The sequence below is a fragment of the Zychaea mexicana genome (genome assembly GCF_025766255.1).
Source record: "Zychaea mexicana strain RSA 1403 chromosome Unknown BDB00scaffold_57, whole genome shotgun sequence".
Lineage (NCBI taxonomy): Eukaryota > Fungi > Mucoromycota > Mucoromycetes > Mucorales > Lichtheimiaceae > Zychaea > Zychaea mexicana.
In genome coordinates, this window is record NW_026516720.1 from 34,348 (window position 1) to 52,839 (window position 18,492).

General features: G+C 43.3%; 7 protein-coding genes across 7 annotated transcripts; 2 read left to right on the forward strand and 5 right to left on the reverse strand.

Annotated features, from left to right (window-relative positions):
• Positions 1-1,576: 1,576 nt before the first annotated feature.
• BDB00DRAFT_940264 (uncharacterized protein) lies at positions 1,577-3,897 on the reverse strand. Its single transcript, XM_053129344.1, has 2 exons — positions 2,992-3,897; positions 1,577-2,911 (listed from the first exon to the last, which is right to left on the reverse strand). The coding sequence occupies exons 1-2, from the start codon at positions 3,722-3,724 to the stop codon at positions 1,614-1,616; spliced, it is 2,031 nt and encodes a 676-aa protein (XP_052977741.1). The 5' UTR covers positions 3,725-3,897; the 3' UTR covers positions 1,577-1,613.
• A 2,049-nt stretch (positions 3,898-5,946) lies between these two features.
• Positions 5,947-6,457, forward strand: BDB00DRAFT_874214 (uncharacterized protein; the record flags this gene model as incomplete). Its single annotated transcript, XM_053127200.1, has 2 exons — positions 5,947-6,079; positions 6,186-6,457. The coding sequence occupies 2 exons, from the start codon at positions 5,947-5,949 to the stop codon at positions 6,455-6,457; spliced, it is 405 nt and encodes a 134-aa protein (XP_052977742.1).
• A 411-nt stretch (positions 6,458-6,868) lies between these two features.
• Positions 6,869-8,792, reverse strand: BDB00DRAFT_874215 (uncharacterized protein; the record flags this gene model as incomplete). Its single annotated transcript, XM_053127201.1, has 2 exons — positions 6,869-8,070; positions 8,156-8,792. 2 exons carry the CDS (start codon positions 8,790-8,792, stop codon positions 6,869-6,871), a joined length of 1,839 nt encoding a protein of 612 aa, XP_052977743.1.
• Positions 8,793-9,215: 423 nt separating this feature from the next.
• BDB00DRAFT_832353 (uncharacterized protein) lies at positions 9,216-9,906 on the reverse strand. Its single transcript, XM_053124202.1, has one exon. It carries the CDS (start codon positions 9,869-9,871, stop codon positions 9,425-9,427), a length of 447 nt encoding a protein of 148 aa, XP_052977744.1. The 5' UTR covers positions 9,872-9,906; the 3' UTR covers positions 9,216-9,424.
• A 673-nt stretch (positions 9,907-10,579) lies between these two features.
• On the reverse strand, positions 10,580-12,343 carry BDB00DRAFT_832359 (uncharacterized protein). The gene has a single exon (XM_053124203.1). The coding sequence runs from the start codon at positions 11,879-11,881 to the stop codon at positions 11,078-11,080; it is 804 nt and encodes a 267-aa protein (XP_052977745.1). The 5' UTR covers positions 11,882-12,343; the 3' UTR covers positions 10,580-11,077.
• Positions 12,344-12,384: 41 nt separating this feature from the next.
• BDB00DRAFT_766925 (GPI transamidase component-like protein) lies at positions 12,385-14,258 on the forward strand (the record flags this gene model as incomplete). Its single annotated transcript, XM_053119629.1, has 8 exons — positions 12,385-12,535; positions 12,630-12,694; positions 12,782-13,097; positions 13,231-13,334; positions 13,411-13,517; positions 13,592-13,735; positions 13,817-13,941; positions 14,020-14,258. The coding sequence occupies 8 exons, from the start codon at positions 12,385-12,387 to the stop codon at positions 14,256-14,258; spliced, it is 1,251 nt and encodes a 416-aa protein (XP_052977746.1).
• Positions 14,259-14,517: 259 nt separating this feature from the next.
• BDB00DRAFT_959493 (uncharacterized protein) lies at positions 14,518-17,407 on the reverse strand (the record flags this gene model as incomplete). Its single annotated transcript, XM_053129693.1, has 3 exons — positions 16,795-17,407; positions 16,006-16,656; positions 14,518-15,858 (listed from the first exon to the last, which is right to left on the reverse strand). The coding sequence occupies exons 1-3, from the start codon at positions 17,251-17,253 to the stop codon at positions 14,518-14,520; spliced, it is 2,451 nt and encodes an 816-aa protein (XP_052977747.1). The 5' UTR covers positions 17,254-17,407.
• Positions 17,408-18,492: the final 1,085 nt, after the last annotated feature.

The following is an 18,492-nucleotide window of genomic DNA, read 5'->3' on the forward strand; positions in this document are numbered from 1 at the left end:
ATTTTTACTGCAGTATTCACCTTGCAGGATAACAGCTGTTTTATTAATACAGCTTCTTCAATTGTATCAATACGTTATCATATGCGGGTCCATGGTAAGAGAGTTTCGCATTATGTCCACCGAAAAGTATTGCAATCCCCCGGTTGTTGCTGCTGTCACGTAGTAGTAGTAGTAATACTAAACGAAGTAGCCTCCGATGATGATGGCAGGTCGAGTCCGTGATGGTTTTCCAATAACGAAATCGAAGCTGCTGAAAATACGTATTTTAACAAGCGTTCGACCTAAATCCTATTATCATAGAAACCTGAAATTAATCAACAACCCCTTCAAATGAGGGCAGCAACGGAGAATTTCTTCCAATTACTGAGCGTTGATATGCATTAAGTAGGAGCGCGTGCTGAGATCAATGAGTAGTGACAGAGCGTCTGCAAGAATGTCAAGATTGTTCAAAGGTCTTTCTCCTTCTCTTTCCAGAGAGTTATTGTTGTTGTTGTTGTTGTTGATAATAGCAGTGAAGTAGTGATACATTTCTTCTTCTCGCTGCTGTTCGTCTTTATGCACTATCCCACATATCAATTCGAAGCGTACTCTCGACCGGAAAATTCAATTCCGGTTGCCCCCAGCGCTGTTTCGAACATTCGCGCCTGTGTTGTATTTTGTAGTGAACACTGCTTTGTGATGCTTCGGTCAAACATCAGTCATCAGTACAGTTCGCCATCTGGAATGGACCCGAGTGCACCGAATCGCATAAATCCTCTATACAGTCAAATACTGTTGCTGTTGTTATTGTTATCCCAAAAAACCCCAAATCATCCACCATCTTTAAAATATAAACTTCAGTATGTGGGTAGCTGAGTATATTTTTTGCTATTAAAAGAAGTACATCAATGTAAAAGGAACCTGTCGTGTTTATGCTGTAGTCATAGTTACCGCGGCGACGGTGTGAAAGTCTTGACTTTGCTCTTTGTGACATCAGTAAGTCATTACAGTCAGTCATTTGTTGATTTATGACATATTAGCATGTTTTGTAATGGTATACTGTTGGAGGTCAGCGTTTTAAACAATGGCGAGAGATAGAGAGAGAGTGAGAGAGAGAGAGAAAGCTATGTAGAGAAAGAAGCAACATCTGAAACGGAGAAAGATGTTTTGTATGTTCAATAATACCCAGACTATGATGTTACTTTATACCATGAAGAAATTCGGTGGGCCTTCTTCCAGTCATTAAATCCTCTTCCGTAACGTCCCAAATGCTACATACTGAGCTGTATATAATTTGTATGAATCATCCAAAGTACGTAACTTGGGCACGCAGTATTGACGCTGCTTTTTGTATGCATGCTGCATTTCAACACCTACAAGTGATCAGTGCTGTGATCGATATGTTGAAAATGTGTAAATTACCCAGTGTAACTGTGTGCAAGAAAAAAGTGCTAGATCTGACTAGATTGGCTAGCAAAGCAGAGTTGTATCATGCTCTTTGTTTGCATATACTTCGACCGCCCTTCCTGTCATTTCATCTAATAACGTCCCAAACAGAAATCAATTAAAATATTGGCCGGACAAGTCAAAAGAAAAGGTCAAGCAGGTTTGTAAATGTTTAATTTTTCTTTGTGCTAATAACTTTGCTTTGTATAGTCACGATCAACATCACTGATCTTTGGACAATTTTTCACCTTCACCGTGGTGAACTTTGCACTTTTCATATTTGCAAGAAGATGATTAACTCCCTCTGCGGACACCTTGTTTAGCTTTTCGAGGGAAACCCACTCCAAATTTTTTGAGCCACAGAGCTCGGCCAAGACGTCGTCAGTAACCGTGTCCGTGTCAACCAGCCTTGCATGCCTGAGCTGGTTGCCCAATTTACTGATAAAATGCCGGATACCGTAGGTGGTCATACCCTTGCATCGTAGCTCAAAGCTGCAAAGAGTTCTTATTTCTGCTAACATGTAAAACACATCGTCGTCCAAGTCGGCAATCTGGAACAATCTGATATGTTCCAGTGATGGTTTCTGTCCAGTCGCGGAGCGTTCTGCTAATTGCTGGAATAGGACAAGAAGAAGATCGGAACGTGTTGTTTCTGTACGAATATGGCTCAAGCGAAGCTGGACAAGCGAAGGGAAATTGTCAATATTTCGAGTAAATCCTTCAAGGTCATGTATGTTTACTGCGGACAGCACTGTAAGCTTTGGTACATAACGAAGTATTTCGAGTATTGAGTCCTGGGCATAAGAGAGCAACCACGTCGTGACCGTCGTCAGATTTGGGAAGCTCAAGTCTGGATAAGTCGTACGGAGCTCCTCGGCTTCGCCGTAAATGTTGACTGTTGGATTTGGAGCAACATTGAGACTAAGATCTGTCAAAGTGGCACGATGCTTGTATAAGATTGGTATAATGCTTGAGATTGGTGCTCTCATATTTATATCTCTATTATCCATTTGCAGCACTCGTAAACCTGGCTGCTTGTCGTTGGTGAATCTGACGATGTCGCGCAAGTTTCGTGTTGGTTTTCCGGGATTGTAGCCAAAAATCTGCAAGTTTGGCGCTTGTTTGACGACTGTATCGAGAATCGACGGTACACACCCGTGTAGCACAAGGCGTTGTATTCGCTGGCAACGGCGCAGTATGTACTGAATATCATCGCCATCCAGTTTAGGTGACTTTATAACCAAATTTCTAAGGAGATGATCGCTATTCAGACTTGATATGTACTTCGCAAGCTTGAAAGTCGTGTAAGATAACGTCGTATACGTTAAACTAACTACACTGCTGCATGCTGAAAGGATTTCCACCACTGTTACTGGATTTTTATTGCTACCCATGTCAAGATCGAGGCATGTTAGCGTGTTTCTTGCTCCGTAAAATGCTCTCGGTAGGAAAGAGATATTTTGTCGTATAGCATCAGCTGCGTTAGCTATATGATGATAGTCACAAATGACAGGTTAGTTTTTCTGCCAAATAAAAGCGAAATGAAGACTAGTGTAACGATCTTACAGGTTACTTTAAGATAATGAAGTCTTTCAAAATGACCATCCCTTAAACAATTCAAGTAGGCAGCAAAAGCTTGGGTATCGCTGATATCGATAATCAGATGCTCGGTCTGATAGCCGAAATGGGATGATGCAGTGGCGAGCTGACTGTCGTTGCTGTGGGCCGTGAAGTGTTTCCATGTGTGCGTATTGCATTCCAGCGTAATTTGGCGCCATGTGTCGGAGACTAGTAAACATGTCATTTTTGTGTCCAAGGGTAGCAGCGAAATAATATCGTACGCGCAATCAGATGGAAGCCTTCTGATAAAGTCGACGCCTTTCCTTTGGATTGCAATTGCTTCGGCCTTCTCAGCTTCAAGCTTCTGGTGTCCGTCTGATTGGTCGGGCCCGACGTTCTGTAATCCCTGATCGTATGCCTCAATAGCTCGTTTTTGGTAACCGAACGCGGAGAAAATGCGGGCTTGCTGAAGATATCCGGTTGCTAGCTCTGGTGCGATTCGAGTTATTTTCAGGGCATCGTCGCTAGCTGCTTGGTGTTGACATTGCAAAAATTGCGCTTTTGCGCGAATGGCGAGAAGAGCAAGTAATTGTGACTGGAAGATTTGGTCGATGGCAACTGTGGTATCATGGACAGCTTGCTGGTAGTCTTGAATTTGAATGGATGTATTACATTGCTGAATAAACTGCTTAAAAAGGCCAGCATCGAAAAAGGGAAGCGGAGGTGACGATGTATTCATCGCTGCTGTGAAATGTTATTTTCTTCAATTGACCTGAAAAGAAGTCATGTACGCGTATGCATTTGCAGACTTTGCTGGAAAAATGGCGCAGATAATAGGGCGTTTGTTACAGCTATAAAGACTAGCCATTTTCCTTTTTCGTCTTGCATATACGCAAACAATAACAGAGTAAGCTGTGCTTGCATGTATCATGTATATCTTTGTTTCATGGTAATTTTGTGATCAAGTTCATCATTGATAAGCAGTGGCATCACCATGCTAGACATCATATTAACCTTTTAATTGTGTAGTTGCCGACGCTAAATAAATTCCCCATCCAAAGTTGAAAGAAGAACTTGGCGGTTCGAAGGAGCTCAGCTTATAATGTTGCACTGACATCTGCAAGTGTTGGTACACAACAGGTATCTTTCCATGAGATTAATAAAGACGTTTGGCGTTGGTACGTGTAAATTCTGCGTTTTCTTTTTCGGCTCAACTATAATCTTACAACATGTGTAAGTAAAGATAATGTCATAAAAAAGATTCCCTAAGGAGTACACGGCCAACAGTAAATACTGTATTCTTTAGCTATGTAGCAGACTTTAACATAGGTTCCCGTCCCAAAGATGTAATGGTACGCTACGGGTAAGTAGCACACTTTAAGGATATGATCTTCAGTTGTATTTTGCGGCAGGGGACGTCAGTTAGCGAGTGGATTCCAGTAACGCCATCCAATTGAAGAACAATATTACCAAAATGTTCCTTAAAAATCAAAATAAATGATCAGGGCGATGGGTTAGGTAAGGTTAGTTGTTAGAAAATAGATTACGTGTACAAGCTTTAGATATTTCTGACGCTCGATCAACATCGTCACTTCTGTACATAGGCCTTTGCTTGTTCTGATGATAGTCGTGATAGTGAATGGCTCGTTCTCCCACAAGATGACACAGGAGATATAATGGGCTGTCAAGTCTGCTTTGATATTCCATTCCGTCTCCATCGTGTTGCCACTGACTGCTTCCTCTCACCCCATCCTAACAATCTCAATTATGCCACTTCTTTTTTGAGGACCGGAGACAGATCCTAAATGACTCATAATATTCTATAATAGCTCTGGTACCTTTAAAAATCCCATCTTGATCCGTCATGCCGTGATCGAACTGAATCTGTAAATTATACTTTCCTCTAATATGATCCAAGGATAGCTTGCTCGATTCTTCCTGCATGTATATACTCAAAATCTGTCTATAGTTAATAGTACATACTCCTGGTATTATGTACGATGAAGATTATTGCGGTGTCACTTTTGGTGGAAGATACTGACGAAAGCCACAACTGGCGGGCTGTGTAGAATCGCATTTCGTATTTGCGAAGCCCTCATATTTGTGTACACATCTATCACAGAAAACGGTTTGGCAATATTGACACAAACTTTTTGTTGCATGCCATCTTTATAAGCCTCCTCCATTACACAGCACTTATTTTCTATGTGGTTACATACACACCAGTTTTTCTCTTGTAATTGTCGATTCGCGTGTATCCCTACGCCATGCATCTAGAGTCTGTTACCTTATCCTCAATATGTATACGGAGCCCAGGCGTGCAGTGTAACATATAATCTAACGCGCTCTACGGTTGCATAAGCCATGCCCAATTCTTGGAACCGAAAAGCACAAGCATATGCATTTGATAACTTGTCAAAGCGCAGGATAAATATCTGAGTAGGGCTGTGTTGCCCAATTATGAAATTCTTCAGTAACTATGCCAATCAAAGCTTATTTTAGTATGTCTGGGTAGCACAACCAATAGAAAAAGCTGCATGAAACTCTTCGGCGTTTGTAACGTCCTTTCTCGCCTCTTTCTCTACTGTTTTGACACGGTCGTGGTCTTGTCCTTATTCTTTATCCTTTAACTCATCGCATAAGCTCATTTTAAATTGGCACAGCCTTGAGGTCAAAAAATTCCTCCAAATCACAAAGCGGGCAGACCTAAAAAAAAGGGAAGAAAACGTGGATTCTCGTCAGTCTCTAGACTGTCTTTCAGCAGACAAGGAGAAGAATATACCGATACTTCAACCAGCAGCAATTGTCTCTGACAATGGGGGCAGACAGTATAACAGAAAGCGCTTCATCTCCAGTCGGTGTCTGATAAAGATAGTTATGAAGCTCAAGCTGCTTCAGCGTACCAATGTCAGTACGATGAACGAGCGATCACATCCATAAAGTTATTTTTCTTTGACAGAAATGGCTTTTGCATCTGCGCTTGTACTGAAGATATGGCTGAAATTGTGGATGAATTTGGAGACTGGAGACAGTGGCGATGACGGAGGCAGCAAAAATGAAGTTGAAAATAGCGATCGAAATGCTTTGCAGAATGGTAAGAGACAAGAACATTTTGTGCGGACGGTGATCGATGAATCCACTAATGCTGATTAATAAAGTAACGCTTGCTCGATGTTTATATTGCATCATTACACTAATAGCGTATAGCGATCTTGAAATAATGGAGAATTTAAGAAATGATGTACTAGACAAATACTTCAGACAGCTGCAAGCACGGATTGTAGCTCAAAGGTGCTCTAAAGAATACAATGGGGGAGCGTTCTGGGTGCTGCCGCCTGATCCATTCTTTGCTGTTATCAAAATGTTCGAGTCCGAGACCGCTGTACTATCCTCGTGTATTCCTTTGGATGCCGCGTCTCTTGACCAAAGTCATTGCAAGTCTAAAATGCCAGAGCTGTCAATCTCGCCTTAATTACAAATGAACCACAACGCGTTGCAGAAAAGTACTGGTACATAGGAGGTTTCACTATAATATATACTGCAGGCTATGCATAATAACTCAGCTACTGATTTTTTATTGCTACTGGGATTTCTTGATGCTGTGACGAGAGGGTGAAGACCGTGCTATCCTTTGGGACGTCATAAATATTAACCATAACCAGGGCAAACTAAATTATGGCACATACTCATGGTGCTGTTCAAGTAGCATGTAGCAGAGAATACAATTTACGAATGGAGAATATGATAGCAGTCCCTTATTGATGAGAAAACTTCCACATAATATATACTTCAAGCTTTTATTTACATGAAGACCATTTGTATGATACCGCTATATATATATATATATATATATATATATATATCTGAATAATTACGATTCCTGCTACTGCTTTGTTTTGTCATAGACAATTTCCAGATGTCGATGCTCGTTTTGAACGCGTTTCAATAAAGAAACCTGTTCATCGTCCAATGACCCTGTAATTCGCAAAGATTGCAGCGCTGAAAGTGCAGTGATGGCATTTATAGATTCTGTATCGATCGCCGAACCACATTGGTGGAGCTCCACTCGACGTAACAATGTTGTTCTTTCTTGCTTTGTAGCCTTATGGAAGAATTCGGCTAGCTCCTCTTGGCTCACGTCACGACATAGAGGATGCTTCCAACCTTGGAAAACAAAGTGCTCAAGATGTGGTAACATGATAGGACTAGCCAGCACTTGCCAGCATTGTTGATTTATCGGCAAGTCCCATATCAACGTACGAATTGATGGAGGACAATGCCAGACAATCTCTTCTATCAGTTCGGTAAGTGTTTCAATTGACATCTGCCGTACACAGGTGCTTAGATGAAGTGTCTCGAGATTTTGTCCAAACTGATCGAGCGCAGCATTAACATCGTACGCTAGTGTGTGGCTCGTGTCAATCTGGATTGTGAGATGTCGCAATGAACCTTTTACATTACTTGTTTTGCCGTAGCTGAAGGTGACAGGCGGAGAAGGAGGTGGCGATACTGGTGCTGCTACTATCCATAGTGATTGTTTTGTTGTTGTTGTTGTTGTTGGTAGTTGTAGTACTGGTAATTCTCGAGAGCTATTGTAGTCATCGTGTTCAATCGAGAGCAATACAAGGCTCGGTGGACATGCCTGGAGGATACGCAATGTACTTCCTTCTTCGTAGCTCCTCGGGTCGATCAACAGTTCTTGAAGGTAAGGGCAACAGCGTAAAATCTCCACTAATGACTGCACGTTGATCCAATTCTTCATGAGTGAGCTTTGCACAGGGATTGGACGAAGTTCGAGACGGGTCAACCGTAAATTCTTGAGGAAGTCGAGGTTTTTAAGCGGACTGAGCAAAGAGCTGAGATGTCTGCTTTTTTGCGTGTGCGTGACATTGGATAATTTAGGATTGAGCTGCGTGATGTTGACATTCTTCAGACATAAACGGCTCAATTTCTTGCATTTCGATAATGACCGTAAAAGATCAATGGTATCGTCGCCGCACGGCTTATTGCAGATGGCCACATCCCGTAGGGTGGTTGCATTAGAGTCGATCACTTTGAGTATCCAATCCATTGGCCCAGAAAGAACTATTCAATAAAAGTATGCATGCACATTAATCAGTATAAAAGACGTAGACACAAGTATGCACAAGCACCCAACTGCATATTGTACCTGTACGCGCCAATTCACATGTTCCTGTTTCCATTATTTCCTTTAAGCCATTATTCGCTGTCATGGTAGACGAAACAGAAAGTGCCAGCTCGTGATGAAAAAGCCCTGCTTCAAGCATGGATTCCTGTTCTGCCTTCCATCCAAATTTCTTTGCAAACAGACGTTTTTGACGCTTCCAAATGTCATCACTCATGAGGATCGCGCGCCATCTGCGACTGACACGCGTATATCGAACAAATTCCGTGAAACCGTCTTGCAGAGCTTCTTCAAACACTTGACATATAAGCTCGTAAGATAAAACGTTCGTGAAATCCTGTCGAAACCCAGTGCTCGAAAAGTCTTGTCGTCGTTCTTTTTCCTCCTTTTGCCGCTTTTGTATCTGTAGTTGTTTCGTTGCATGAGTAAAGATACCGACAAAGTCCGGTATATTTCGATAAGGTTCCACGTTACGCTTTGCTGCTTCGTAATCTCCCTTTTGCAAATGAGCAATGGCGGCATTGTAATATGCTCGATCGTAGGTGGCATCGAGATTCATCATTTGTTGAGCAGTTTGAAGCGCGTTGTCGTAATCGTAGCGAGCCAGTTGACGTTGAGCTTCTTTGTCCAATGCAATGAGCTGTAAACGGTTCGTGGTCATTCTGCGTTGCGGTCTGCGGTATAGGGATATTTCATGAGAAAGAGAGAGAGAGAGAGAGAGAGAGCTAGGCTGATAAAAGAAAGAGGCCTTTTATATATTTATCCTCATCAAAAGAAGGAGGGGCCAATGTAACAGCATACCAGGAAATTTTGCTGCGACACCCCATAAGCTCTAGCAAAGTGCGGATCTATGATAGGACTAGGATGGTTGCCATGGCAACCGTATACCATTTTAGCACTGCTCGTCACTCCAGCCGCAACATGTAGCATGTTTTTGTAGACCACCCCAGTCATTTTAGCTTACCCCTTAAGATGACCTTCTTTAGTACTATAATCCTTGTTTATCGCAGATAGAATCATACTATCCATCAACTTTCTTTATAGATAATTGTATGCGCGGTATAGATTTCTGATGATTAAATGGTTTAATAATGTAAGGCTTTACAGAGAGAAAGTGAGAGAAGGAAAATGTTATAATGACTGTATGATCCATACAAGTTACACAATGATGTTCATTTCTGCCACCAGTATTGTACTTAGCATAATGTTAACATTGAGTCATGGTATGGCTTATGTACTAACAAAGCCAATAAAAATGATTAATGGCTATGCAATAAACAACGTACTAGGTTGCTAGTGCTCTCGTTGCGCAAGCCAGTTGTCGAATTCTTCTTGGCGCTCAGCACGTCGTTGCTCATTCACTTGTCGCCACTGATCAAATTCTCTTTCACCTTTGGCATGGCGTGTATCAACCCAATCCTTGAACTCTTCTTGACGTTTGGCACGGATGCGTTCTTGTTCTTGTCGCCACTTTTCAAATTCTTCCTCCCCTTTGCGATGTCGACTTTCAACCCACTCGTGGAACTCTTTTTGTCGCACCGCACGCCGATCTTCTTGTTCTTGTCTCCATTGATCAAACTCGTTGGCCCGTTCCTCTCGCTTTTCCTCGCATCGATCTCGCCATTGGTCAAATTCTTTGTCTTTACTTTTCTGTCGTTTCTGTTGCTCGTCGTGCCATTTACGGTTTTCTTCCTCAAAGCGGGCCCATTCTTTGTTTCGCTTGCTATCGTCGGAGGACATGTTTGATCGAGCAATATTAGGATGTAGAGGCAAAAAGGACAATGAAATTTAATATCTCTATTAATCTGGAACTGTCCTATATATAAAGGGCATAAGATCTGTCAGCAGTTTTAGTAATTATTACATCATCATGCGGGAGTTGGATCTGCGATATTCTAAACCATCAAATGGGTTAAAAATTACAGCAACTGCCTCGTTTTTATGTGATAAAAGAAGACACTTTTGTCCTGCCTCTGCGTCATGGCTAGAGGTTCCAAAACCAAGCGTATCTACATAGAACTCTGAGAGCACTGAATTGGTGACGTAAGGAATGCAATATATATGAGAAAAGAAACGATGAACCCCGCATGAGTGGATGTTATGATGTCAAGCGCGTTTAAGAGGGGAGGGGCTGTCACCATTTTGTTTACTAATGCGACAATGTTATCCAGGTACTACATTGGCTTTGTACTCGGTAGATTGTAGACAAAAAAGTGAAAATAACAACAGCTGACTAGGATGGTGATGTTGCTGTTGAGTGTTATGACGACTATTGTTGAATACTGCATATGCATTCAACCTGTGATTTTTAGTCGCTGCGTATTACTTGAATGAATGCTCCCATTTGTCATGATGACAAGGCTATGATAGAAAGTGTCGTTGTCAGGCTACATACCACATGTATGACATCTTTACCATTGACGTTGAAAGACAATTTTATACTGTATTATTGACAATAAGCTAGATATAGGCATATATAAATCACAACACTGATATCATAACAATATCATTGTTACAGTATACTATATAATATGTAAACATTGTCGCCGTAAAAAAAAGGCAGACTCAATATGATCCGCTGCTTATTTTTTTTTATATACAGATATGATAGTGCAGCATAGAAAAATGTGATTTTCGTTAATGCGAGGATATGTAAAAGTAGTAAGAATAAAAGACGGGGATACAACACACTGTACATGATGCATTGCTTTCTCTCTCTTTTATCTGAAATTTTTAACTTCTTCAAGAGAGGTATACAAGAATCAAGCGAGAGACATGTCGACGACAAAGAGGACACTCGTTTCCGTTGTAGGCGCGTTGCTGTTGTGTTTGTTGATTTCCGGTAAACATAGAGAGTAATATGGCATCGATCAAAGAGTTAGTACTTTCGTCAATGATACACAAATGCTGTTGATGTATATGAAACAGCAAGAACCACTCCTCCTATCATCCATTTACTTTTTCACCACAAGGCATGCAGCATGCTAAATGACCGCAATCCAGAAACAGACAATTCTTTGGGGCATTGCAGCAAAATGGACATTGCAAAGTGTCGTCATTGGAGACGGAGCCACTGTGGTCGTTGTTGCGGCGCTCTTCTTCTTCTGCCAGCTCTTTTTTGCGTTTTTCAACCAATCGATTCACCTGGGGCACGAGCTCAACAAAGTCATGCTCTTTCAGTTGACTGGCATAGTCGGCAACAAGAATACTTTCAAGGGCTGATCGGGGAAGGTTCTTTGTATTGAGGCAAAGATTGACGATGCCATCCAGTGAATGTTCGGATCCTTGTTGACGTCCAACAGAAGTAACAGGGCCAGGAGGAAGCGCAAGTTGTTCGGAAGAAGGATCGTCATGCTGCCGTATAGTAGCCCCGTTATTGCTATCCATGCTTGCAAGACTCATCCGTGCCAAATCTTCGCTTACTTGTGATTCTGTCCGTGATGTTCTTTCGTTGCTGTCATCGTTGCTATGACCAGAGGAGGAGCTGCTTGGCAATTCTTCTCGTTCAATTATTAGCATGGGTCGTCGCGAACGAAGGATACACGATGACGGCAGAATTTGCTGATTCTCTGCTCGTGGTTGTCGAGATGTTACTGCTGGTGATGTTACCTGCTCTTCTCGTATTGTACCATTGATAAACCATGGTCGTGTCCTGCGCGGGACGAGTGCTGCTGGCAGATGATCCGACAAAGATGGGTGTACGGTTCTGGGTCTCTGTCCTCTGCGTATAGGGGAATCTGAGTGCTCCATAGTATGTAGTGGCTAAAGGCGATATCAAGCAGTATCCAGTGGCGGAAGTAGTGGTAGTCTGCGTCCAACTCTTTACAGGAGAAATGGGAAAAGAAAGATAGATAAATGAGGAATGAACTATGGTATAGTCAAAATAAAAAAGATTTGATACGCGCCGCAAACATGCGCAAGTGCTGTTGTATAGTAAACAAGTACATGTGACCTACTTGTTGTCATAGTAGAGACCTGATGTTCTGGCTTTTGACATCCAGCTCTTGGTGTGTCAAGCGACCTTGTGCTTTTTGTTGCTGGTTTCCATTAGCCCAAAAAGATGGGTTAGTGTCCAATCAACGTGCATGAATGAAACGGAAGAGAGAGAGAGAGAGAGGGCGCTACGCCGGGTATAATGCACGCGCCGTATATGTGTATGCTCAGACAAGCCAGCGGCTCCCTAATTATTCTTCACAATCACCACCATGGTTGGGCAGTACAAGTTCACTTCTTTCTTTTCACCAAATCAATCCATGGGCATAATCGATCGCGGGTGCAGGAGTCATGCCATCCTCTACTCGGCCGCGATTGTTCTTCGGCTAGCAATATTCAGTTTTCCGTCTGTAGCCGATACGTTATTACAACGCGTGGAATTCGCGACACCGGTAACAAGCTATAAGCGACGTAAGTTTATCAGCCAAGCGCATACACACGCAGTTAGCATAAAACCAACCACAACGTTTATTTTCTTTTGGAATCGCTAATTATATTACAATAGTAACCGAAGGCGTATACTTATATGACAGCAATGTACCACCATACGATGGCGGTCTATTTCATCAGGTAGCGAGATTGAGAGACGGGGATCTGGTGACAGGCACTGGTTAATACTTTATACTTACAAGAACAACGCGTGTAATTGTCAAACAGGCACCGTTACTGCTCAGCATATTTTCTTTTTTGACGAGTATTCCAAACTATTACACCATCCCGCTTTTGTACAGCTTCATAGATATCACCATCGCTCACTGTCTATACCGAATCAAACAAACGAAACCTCAACCCACGCCGTTATCCAATGAAACCAATGCCACTACCAACAACAACAACGGCAACACCCTCCAACCGCATCTAGTCGCTGCTTTGTACCTGTTTAATCCTTTTACTGTACTTTCATGTGTATCACGATCATCAATTATCTTTTCAAACTTGAGTATCGTCATGGCAATATTATGTGCTCAACGAGGTAAACATGATTTTTCGGGAGCTGGTATCGAGACTTGTTGCTCTGGAGGGAATGGATCACATACGGAGGCAAGAAAGATGGATTGTAATTATTGATGTTGGTGTGTGTGTGTGTGTGTGTGCCTTCATTTTAGATCGTCGCGCCATGGCTATGGGTTGGATTGCTTTTGCCACTTACCTTGGGTTATATCCTGCCATGCTAGTTCCACCGCTTGTATTGATGCAACCATCATCCAAGGTACGGAGGAGAATGTTCCTTTTCGAGTAAAAAAAGAAGCGTCTATCGTGGATCTAAGAAATGATACAATAAATAGTCTCTAGGTATGGTAACCACATTTATCGCCAGTCTTGCCGGCTTACTCGGGCTATCGCGATGGTTGGTAGGATCGTGGGACTTTATCAAGGCAACTTATGGCGTCATGTAAGCGAACAATTAGCTATATACAAAATGATCTAGTACTGCTGGGATATTGATATGTGTATGCATCGATGAAGTCTCTTTCTCTCAGATCTCACACCCAACTCGGGCATGTTCTGGTACTTTTTCATTGAAATCTTTGATCAGTTCCGATCGTTTTTCATGGTTGTTTTCCAATTCCATGCGTTCATTTTTGTCGCGCCACTGTGTATCAAATTACGGTATGATGACTTTCGGGAGGATTGTAGCGTTTCAAACAAGTGGTAGATGTCAAATAAGCTGATTCCCTTTCTCTACGATAGGCATCAACCACTTTTCATAGTGACCGTATTGTGTGGCATCATGTCAGTATTCAAGAGTTATCCAGCTGTTGGCGATGCTGCATTGTTTCTCGGGTTATTGCCACTTCACGATGAACTGTTTACATGTAAGCAGCGCATTCTTCCCACACCCACCTTATCGGCCTATGCAATACTAAACCTCGTGCGTGTGTATTTTCATGCAGACTTTAGATACGGTTTCCTCGTCACCAACATTTACCTCTATTCATCGGTGTTGGCGCCCATCTTTTGGCATCTTTGGCTGTATGCAGGCAGTGGCAACGCCAACTTCTTTTATGCCATCACTCTAGTATACAACCTGGGATCTGTCCTGTTGCTAATTGATATGATTTACTCTTCTTTGCGACGTGACTTTGATATTGAACATCCCAATGCCATAGGAAAACATGTTGTGCAAAAATGATAAAACATATAACAATAAATATTTAAAACTACAAATAAAACGGAAAAAGAAGTCTTTTTTGGTGGGGTAAGGGAAGAATGAGATGGGGGGAGGGTGGCTATACATATAATCGAGGGGGAAAAGATGATCTAGGAAAGAGAGAAAGAGAGAGAGAGGGAAGGGGTAGATAGATATGTAGATATGATATTTAGGGGCTTGTGCGAGTTAAAGAGTGTGAGGGGAAAGAATAATAGAGCATGCGTATTTGAGAACTTTTTCTTTAAGCAGAAACAGCCTTGTGCTGATTCACTTGGATGGTATGGACCTTGTCGAGAAGCAAAACCGACTTGTTGAACACACCATCAAAGTATACAATCGTCTCTTGCGACAGAGCAGCCTTGGCTTCCATCTCTCCACGCTTCTTTTCCTTGCTTTCAATAGCACGGACGAGTCTGTTCTGGATCTCCCACCCTTCGACGCGCATCACCTTGCGAGCCTCACGGCCAATACGGCTGCTCTGGCCTTCAACATAAGCCTGTTCACGGACAGCTTCGGTAAACTTGCGGATCAACTTGCGCTTGACAGCATAGCGCATGTCGGAGATGACGTAGACAAGCATACCAACACTGGCAATGCCTACTACAGGCACGGCAATCTGACGCATGTTGCGATGGCCCACAGCGTTCGATACGCTCCAAAAGTTGGACAGCGCATCCTTGATGCCCATCAACCGGCCGCCGACCATGGCAACGGCACCCAATGATAAGGCACAGCCTGACATTTTATCATCTAGTGCGAGAGAAAAGTCGAAAAAGTCGGTCGCCTCGACGGCGATTTGAACACGACGATCGCGGCGCTTGAGACACATCTTGTCAACGTTAGCAGCGCGTGGGTAGTTGCCGAGATGTTCAGTGCCCATATCATGCACACGATCAATGCATTGGCTTGTGCTTTCGCGTGCTTCGTCTTCGGCTTGACGGACCTGCTTGAGCAAGGCTTGGGATAGCGAGTCAGCAATATCCTGTGCGTATTGCCAAACCAAAAAGACACCGGGGTACTCGATCGAATCGGCTGTGGATGAAATGCCTTCGACGGCAGTGTTGAGAGCATCACGCGTATGCTTTTGAATACCCAAGACTGTCATTTCAGCAACACGCTCGACGTGATGGAGCAAACGGTCGCGCACCTTCAAAAGACCTTGGTAGGCAGGCAGATCCTTCTCGAGCTCGAACTGGGCTTGTTCGTGTTCTTCTTGAGCAAGGGTCTTGTTGGCCTCAGCCAAGGCATTGACATCACCAAGCAAGTTGACGAGATAGTGCTTGGCAGGCGAAAGTTTGGATTTGGTACGGTTCTCAAGGACAAAGGCACGAAGACGTTGCTCCAATCGGGCAAATTCGGGAGCATCCAGCTTGCTCGATCCGCCAGGCTGCAAGTCGACATCGCCTGCGCTGACAAAGTGAACTAAATCATCGGCATCCGCATAGGTGGCAGGGGACAGTTGACGGATCTGGTCAAGAATCAAGCGTTTGCAGCGCTCCTTGTCACGGATCGAGTCAAATCGGTTCACAACAATGAAGATGTGGGTCTTTTCATTTGCTGCGTTCCACAGGAATTCCTTGCCCTAATACAATGTGTGACATGAGTCATTCGATTCTATTGCAACACCAACAAATTTTTTTTCCCCTTCAGAGTGCGCTTACTAGGCCACTGAGCTCAATAACCCACACAAGAAGAACCCTGACCCGGAAGTTATTGTTTTACTACGTACCGACAAAGTGAAATGATTCTCAGCGCTGACCACAAATACAACGACATCAATCTCCTCCTGGCGTGCAAACACAGCAGTGGTCTTGATTGAGTCCGTGTTTAAACCAGGCGAGTCGATCAGAGCAATATCGACAACGCCGTTATGGAGCAGACTTTCTTGTGTGGTGCGAGCATCGCTGGTATAGATTTTGAGCATCTTGTACTTGTCGCCTTCGTCGGCAACGACCTTGAACATGTGTCGCATCTCCACCTCGTGGTAAGTGCTGGGGTCCAAGCGGTTGTACTTGTTGGCATCGGGAATGGCGTGGATGGCTTCTACTCCGTCGTTCAGCATGGCATCCAGAACTTCGCAAAACATGCTCGTGCACGGTTGCTGATCGGCGGGCAAGATTTCACGTTTCAACAGTGCGTTCACAAAGGTACTTTTACCGGCATTCAAATCGCCAGTGACAAGCACCTTGGATGAGGTATCGGCAACGCGGGTGCGAAGATTGTCAAGGTGGCGTAAGCATTGCTGAAGCCGGTCATCCAGTAAGTTTGCAATCGACTGCGTCTCGAGCGCTGTCAAATCCGTCGAGGCGTGACCCATCTTCAAATCCAGATTGAGAATACTGAGTTCTTTGGCAATATCGCTGGTCAACAATCGATGCTGCTCTAACTGACGGGCAAAGGGCGTAGCTGATTCTTCCAAAGAGTGAATGGACGAGCGGCGCAATGCTTCCATGACCGAGGATGATGATGTTGTGGGCTCTTCAGGTTGCGATGCTGTTTCCAGCTCTTGTTGTTGAACAGGTGGAACCATCATCGTCTGTGAACGTTGGGGCATAGGACGGTCATTAGAGCGTTGTTTAATCATGGATGCTGGGTAACGGATAGGAAAGTGCTCCTTGTTGGACAACTGAAGGTCTTCACAGATACCCATGACAGAGGTAATGTGTCCCAAGAGTCGTTGGCAGCTATCGTGGTACATTCGTTGTTCCTGAGCCGCATTCAAACGATGCTGTTGAGTGCGTGCAATTTTCGTCGATGTAGTGGGCGAAGGGCATACCGACGACGAAGGTGAAAGTGTGGTGCTCCCAAACAATGACGTGCGATCAGTCGAAACGGAGGGCGTGTCAAAGTAGCTGTCGTTAAGCGCTTCGACACTTGGGGCTGAATTACGACGGAGGAACTTCTTTCCAGGCGAAGAAGTCGACGATAACACCGACGACCTGGACGAGGACATGCCGAAATAGCCACTGTCAGTCATGACGAAGCGCGTTTCTCTTTTTAATCGTGAGTGGGGAGGAAAGGGAAAGAAAAAAGTTGTAGAGGGTTGTTTAATTAAAACCAAGGGATTCCTCTCTTTTTTTGAATGTATCGTATTAGGTGTTAAGTGGGCCCTGGTTGTTGTGGTTGGTCTGGAGTAAAGGAAAAAAAAATGAAACCAGCAGCTGTTTGTTTATGGATTTTATTTCGCCGACCCTCCAATGTCCGAAACTGCCCGAATCGTGTGCTTGGATGGGTATGGGTGGTCCTGGAATGAACCAGCCAACCACATGTCCTCCTCGTACTCTTACAAGCTAAGCTCCTTCTCAAGATATGTTTTAGCCATGTGGGTTTTAAGCAGCTAGTAGTAGGTACTCGATGTATATGCTGTATCCAAGCACAGCACAACACATTCTCCCATGTAGATCCCCTCCAAACAGGTGCCCAAAGTTCTACTTATTAATGGCTTGTATTTCATACATTAGAGTATTACATATAAACCGCACATCTTCCCCCTTTTTCTTTGGTGCTGGTTATGATCTACATACATTATGTTCAAAAGTGTCCGGAAAGCGAGAAATGGCTACTCTGATAAAGAGATAGAACATAGTGGAAATAAAAGAAGCGATCCTGAGTTATTACGATGACTACATAAAGATTCAAAGTTGCACGAACCCTTGCCTTTTCATCTTACACAAAGTGTAACCTTTTTAGTTCTAAGGGTGTGCCGCACTCTCCCGCCGTTAGTAATCTGGTTATATATCATGACGGCAAATCTACAGTGCTTCCTTTGCCGCAGTAAGTGCTCCTTTATGACACTGACATATTTGTTACCAATAAAGTGAACTCTCCGCTAAGCTGCTGCTTAAGCTTCCATGTAACATACACACTGCTGCCTGATCGCAAGCTTATGTGGGCAACAAAACAAACATGCCACTACTAAACACTATTACTACTGATGATATGTCCGGTCAAAATCAAAGTTTCATTCACAGTAAGTTTATTTAGGGGATGAAGTGCATCTAGACTATTAGGTACAATGTGCATATTACTTAGCAAGAGAGGTCCGTTGTCTATCATTCGGATTAGAATGTCCGTAGTTCTGTGAGTGTATGCGCATGTACAGAAGATGTTTGGCTCAAGCAGCTCATCGTATGATAATATTAGAATTCAGCATGCGTTTGCTTGGTGTGCTGGGTATATAATTAGAAGATGGCATGTACATCTCAGCATTTATTAT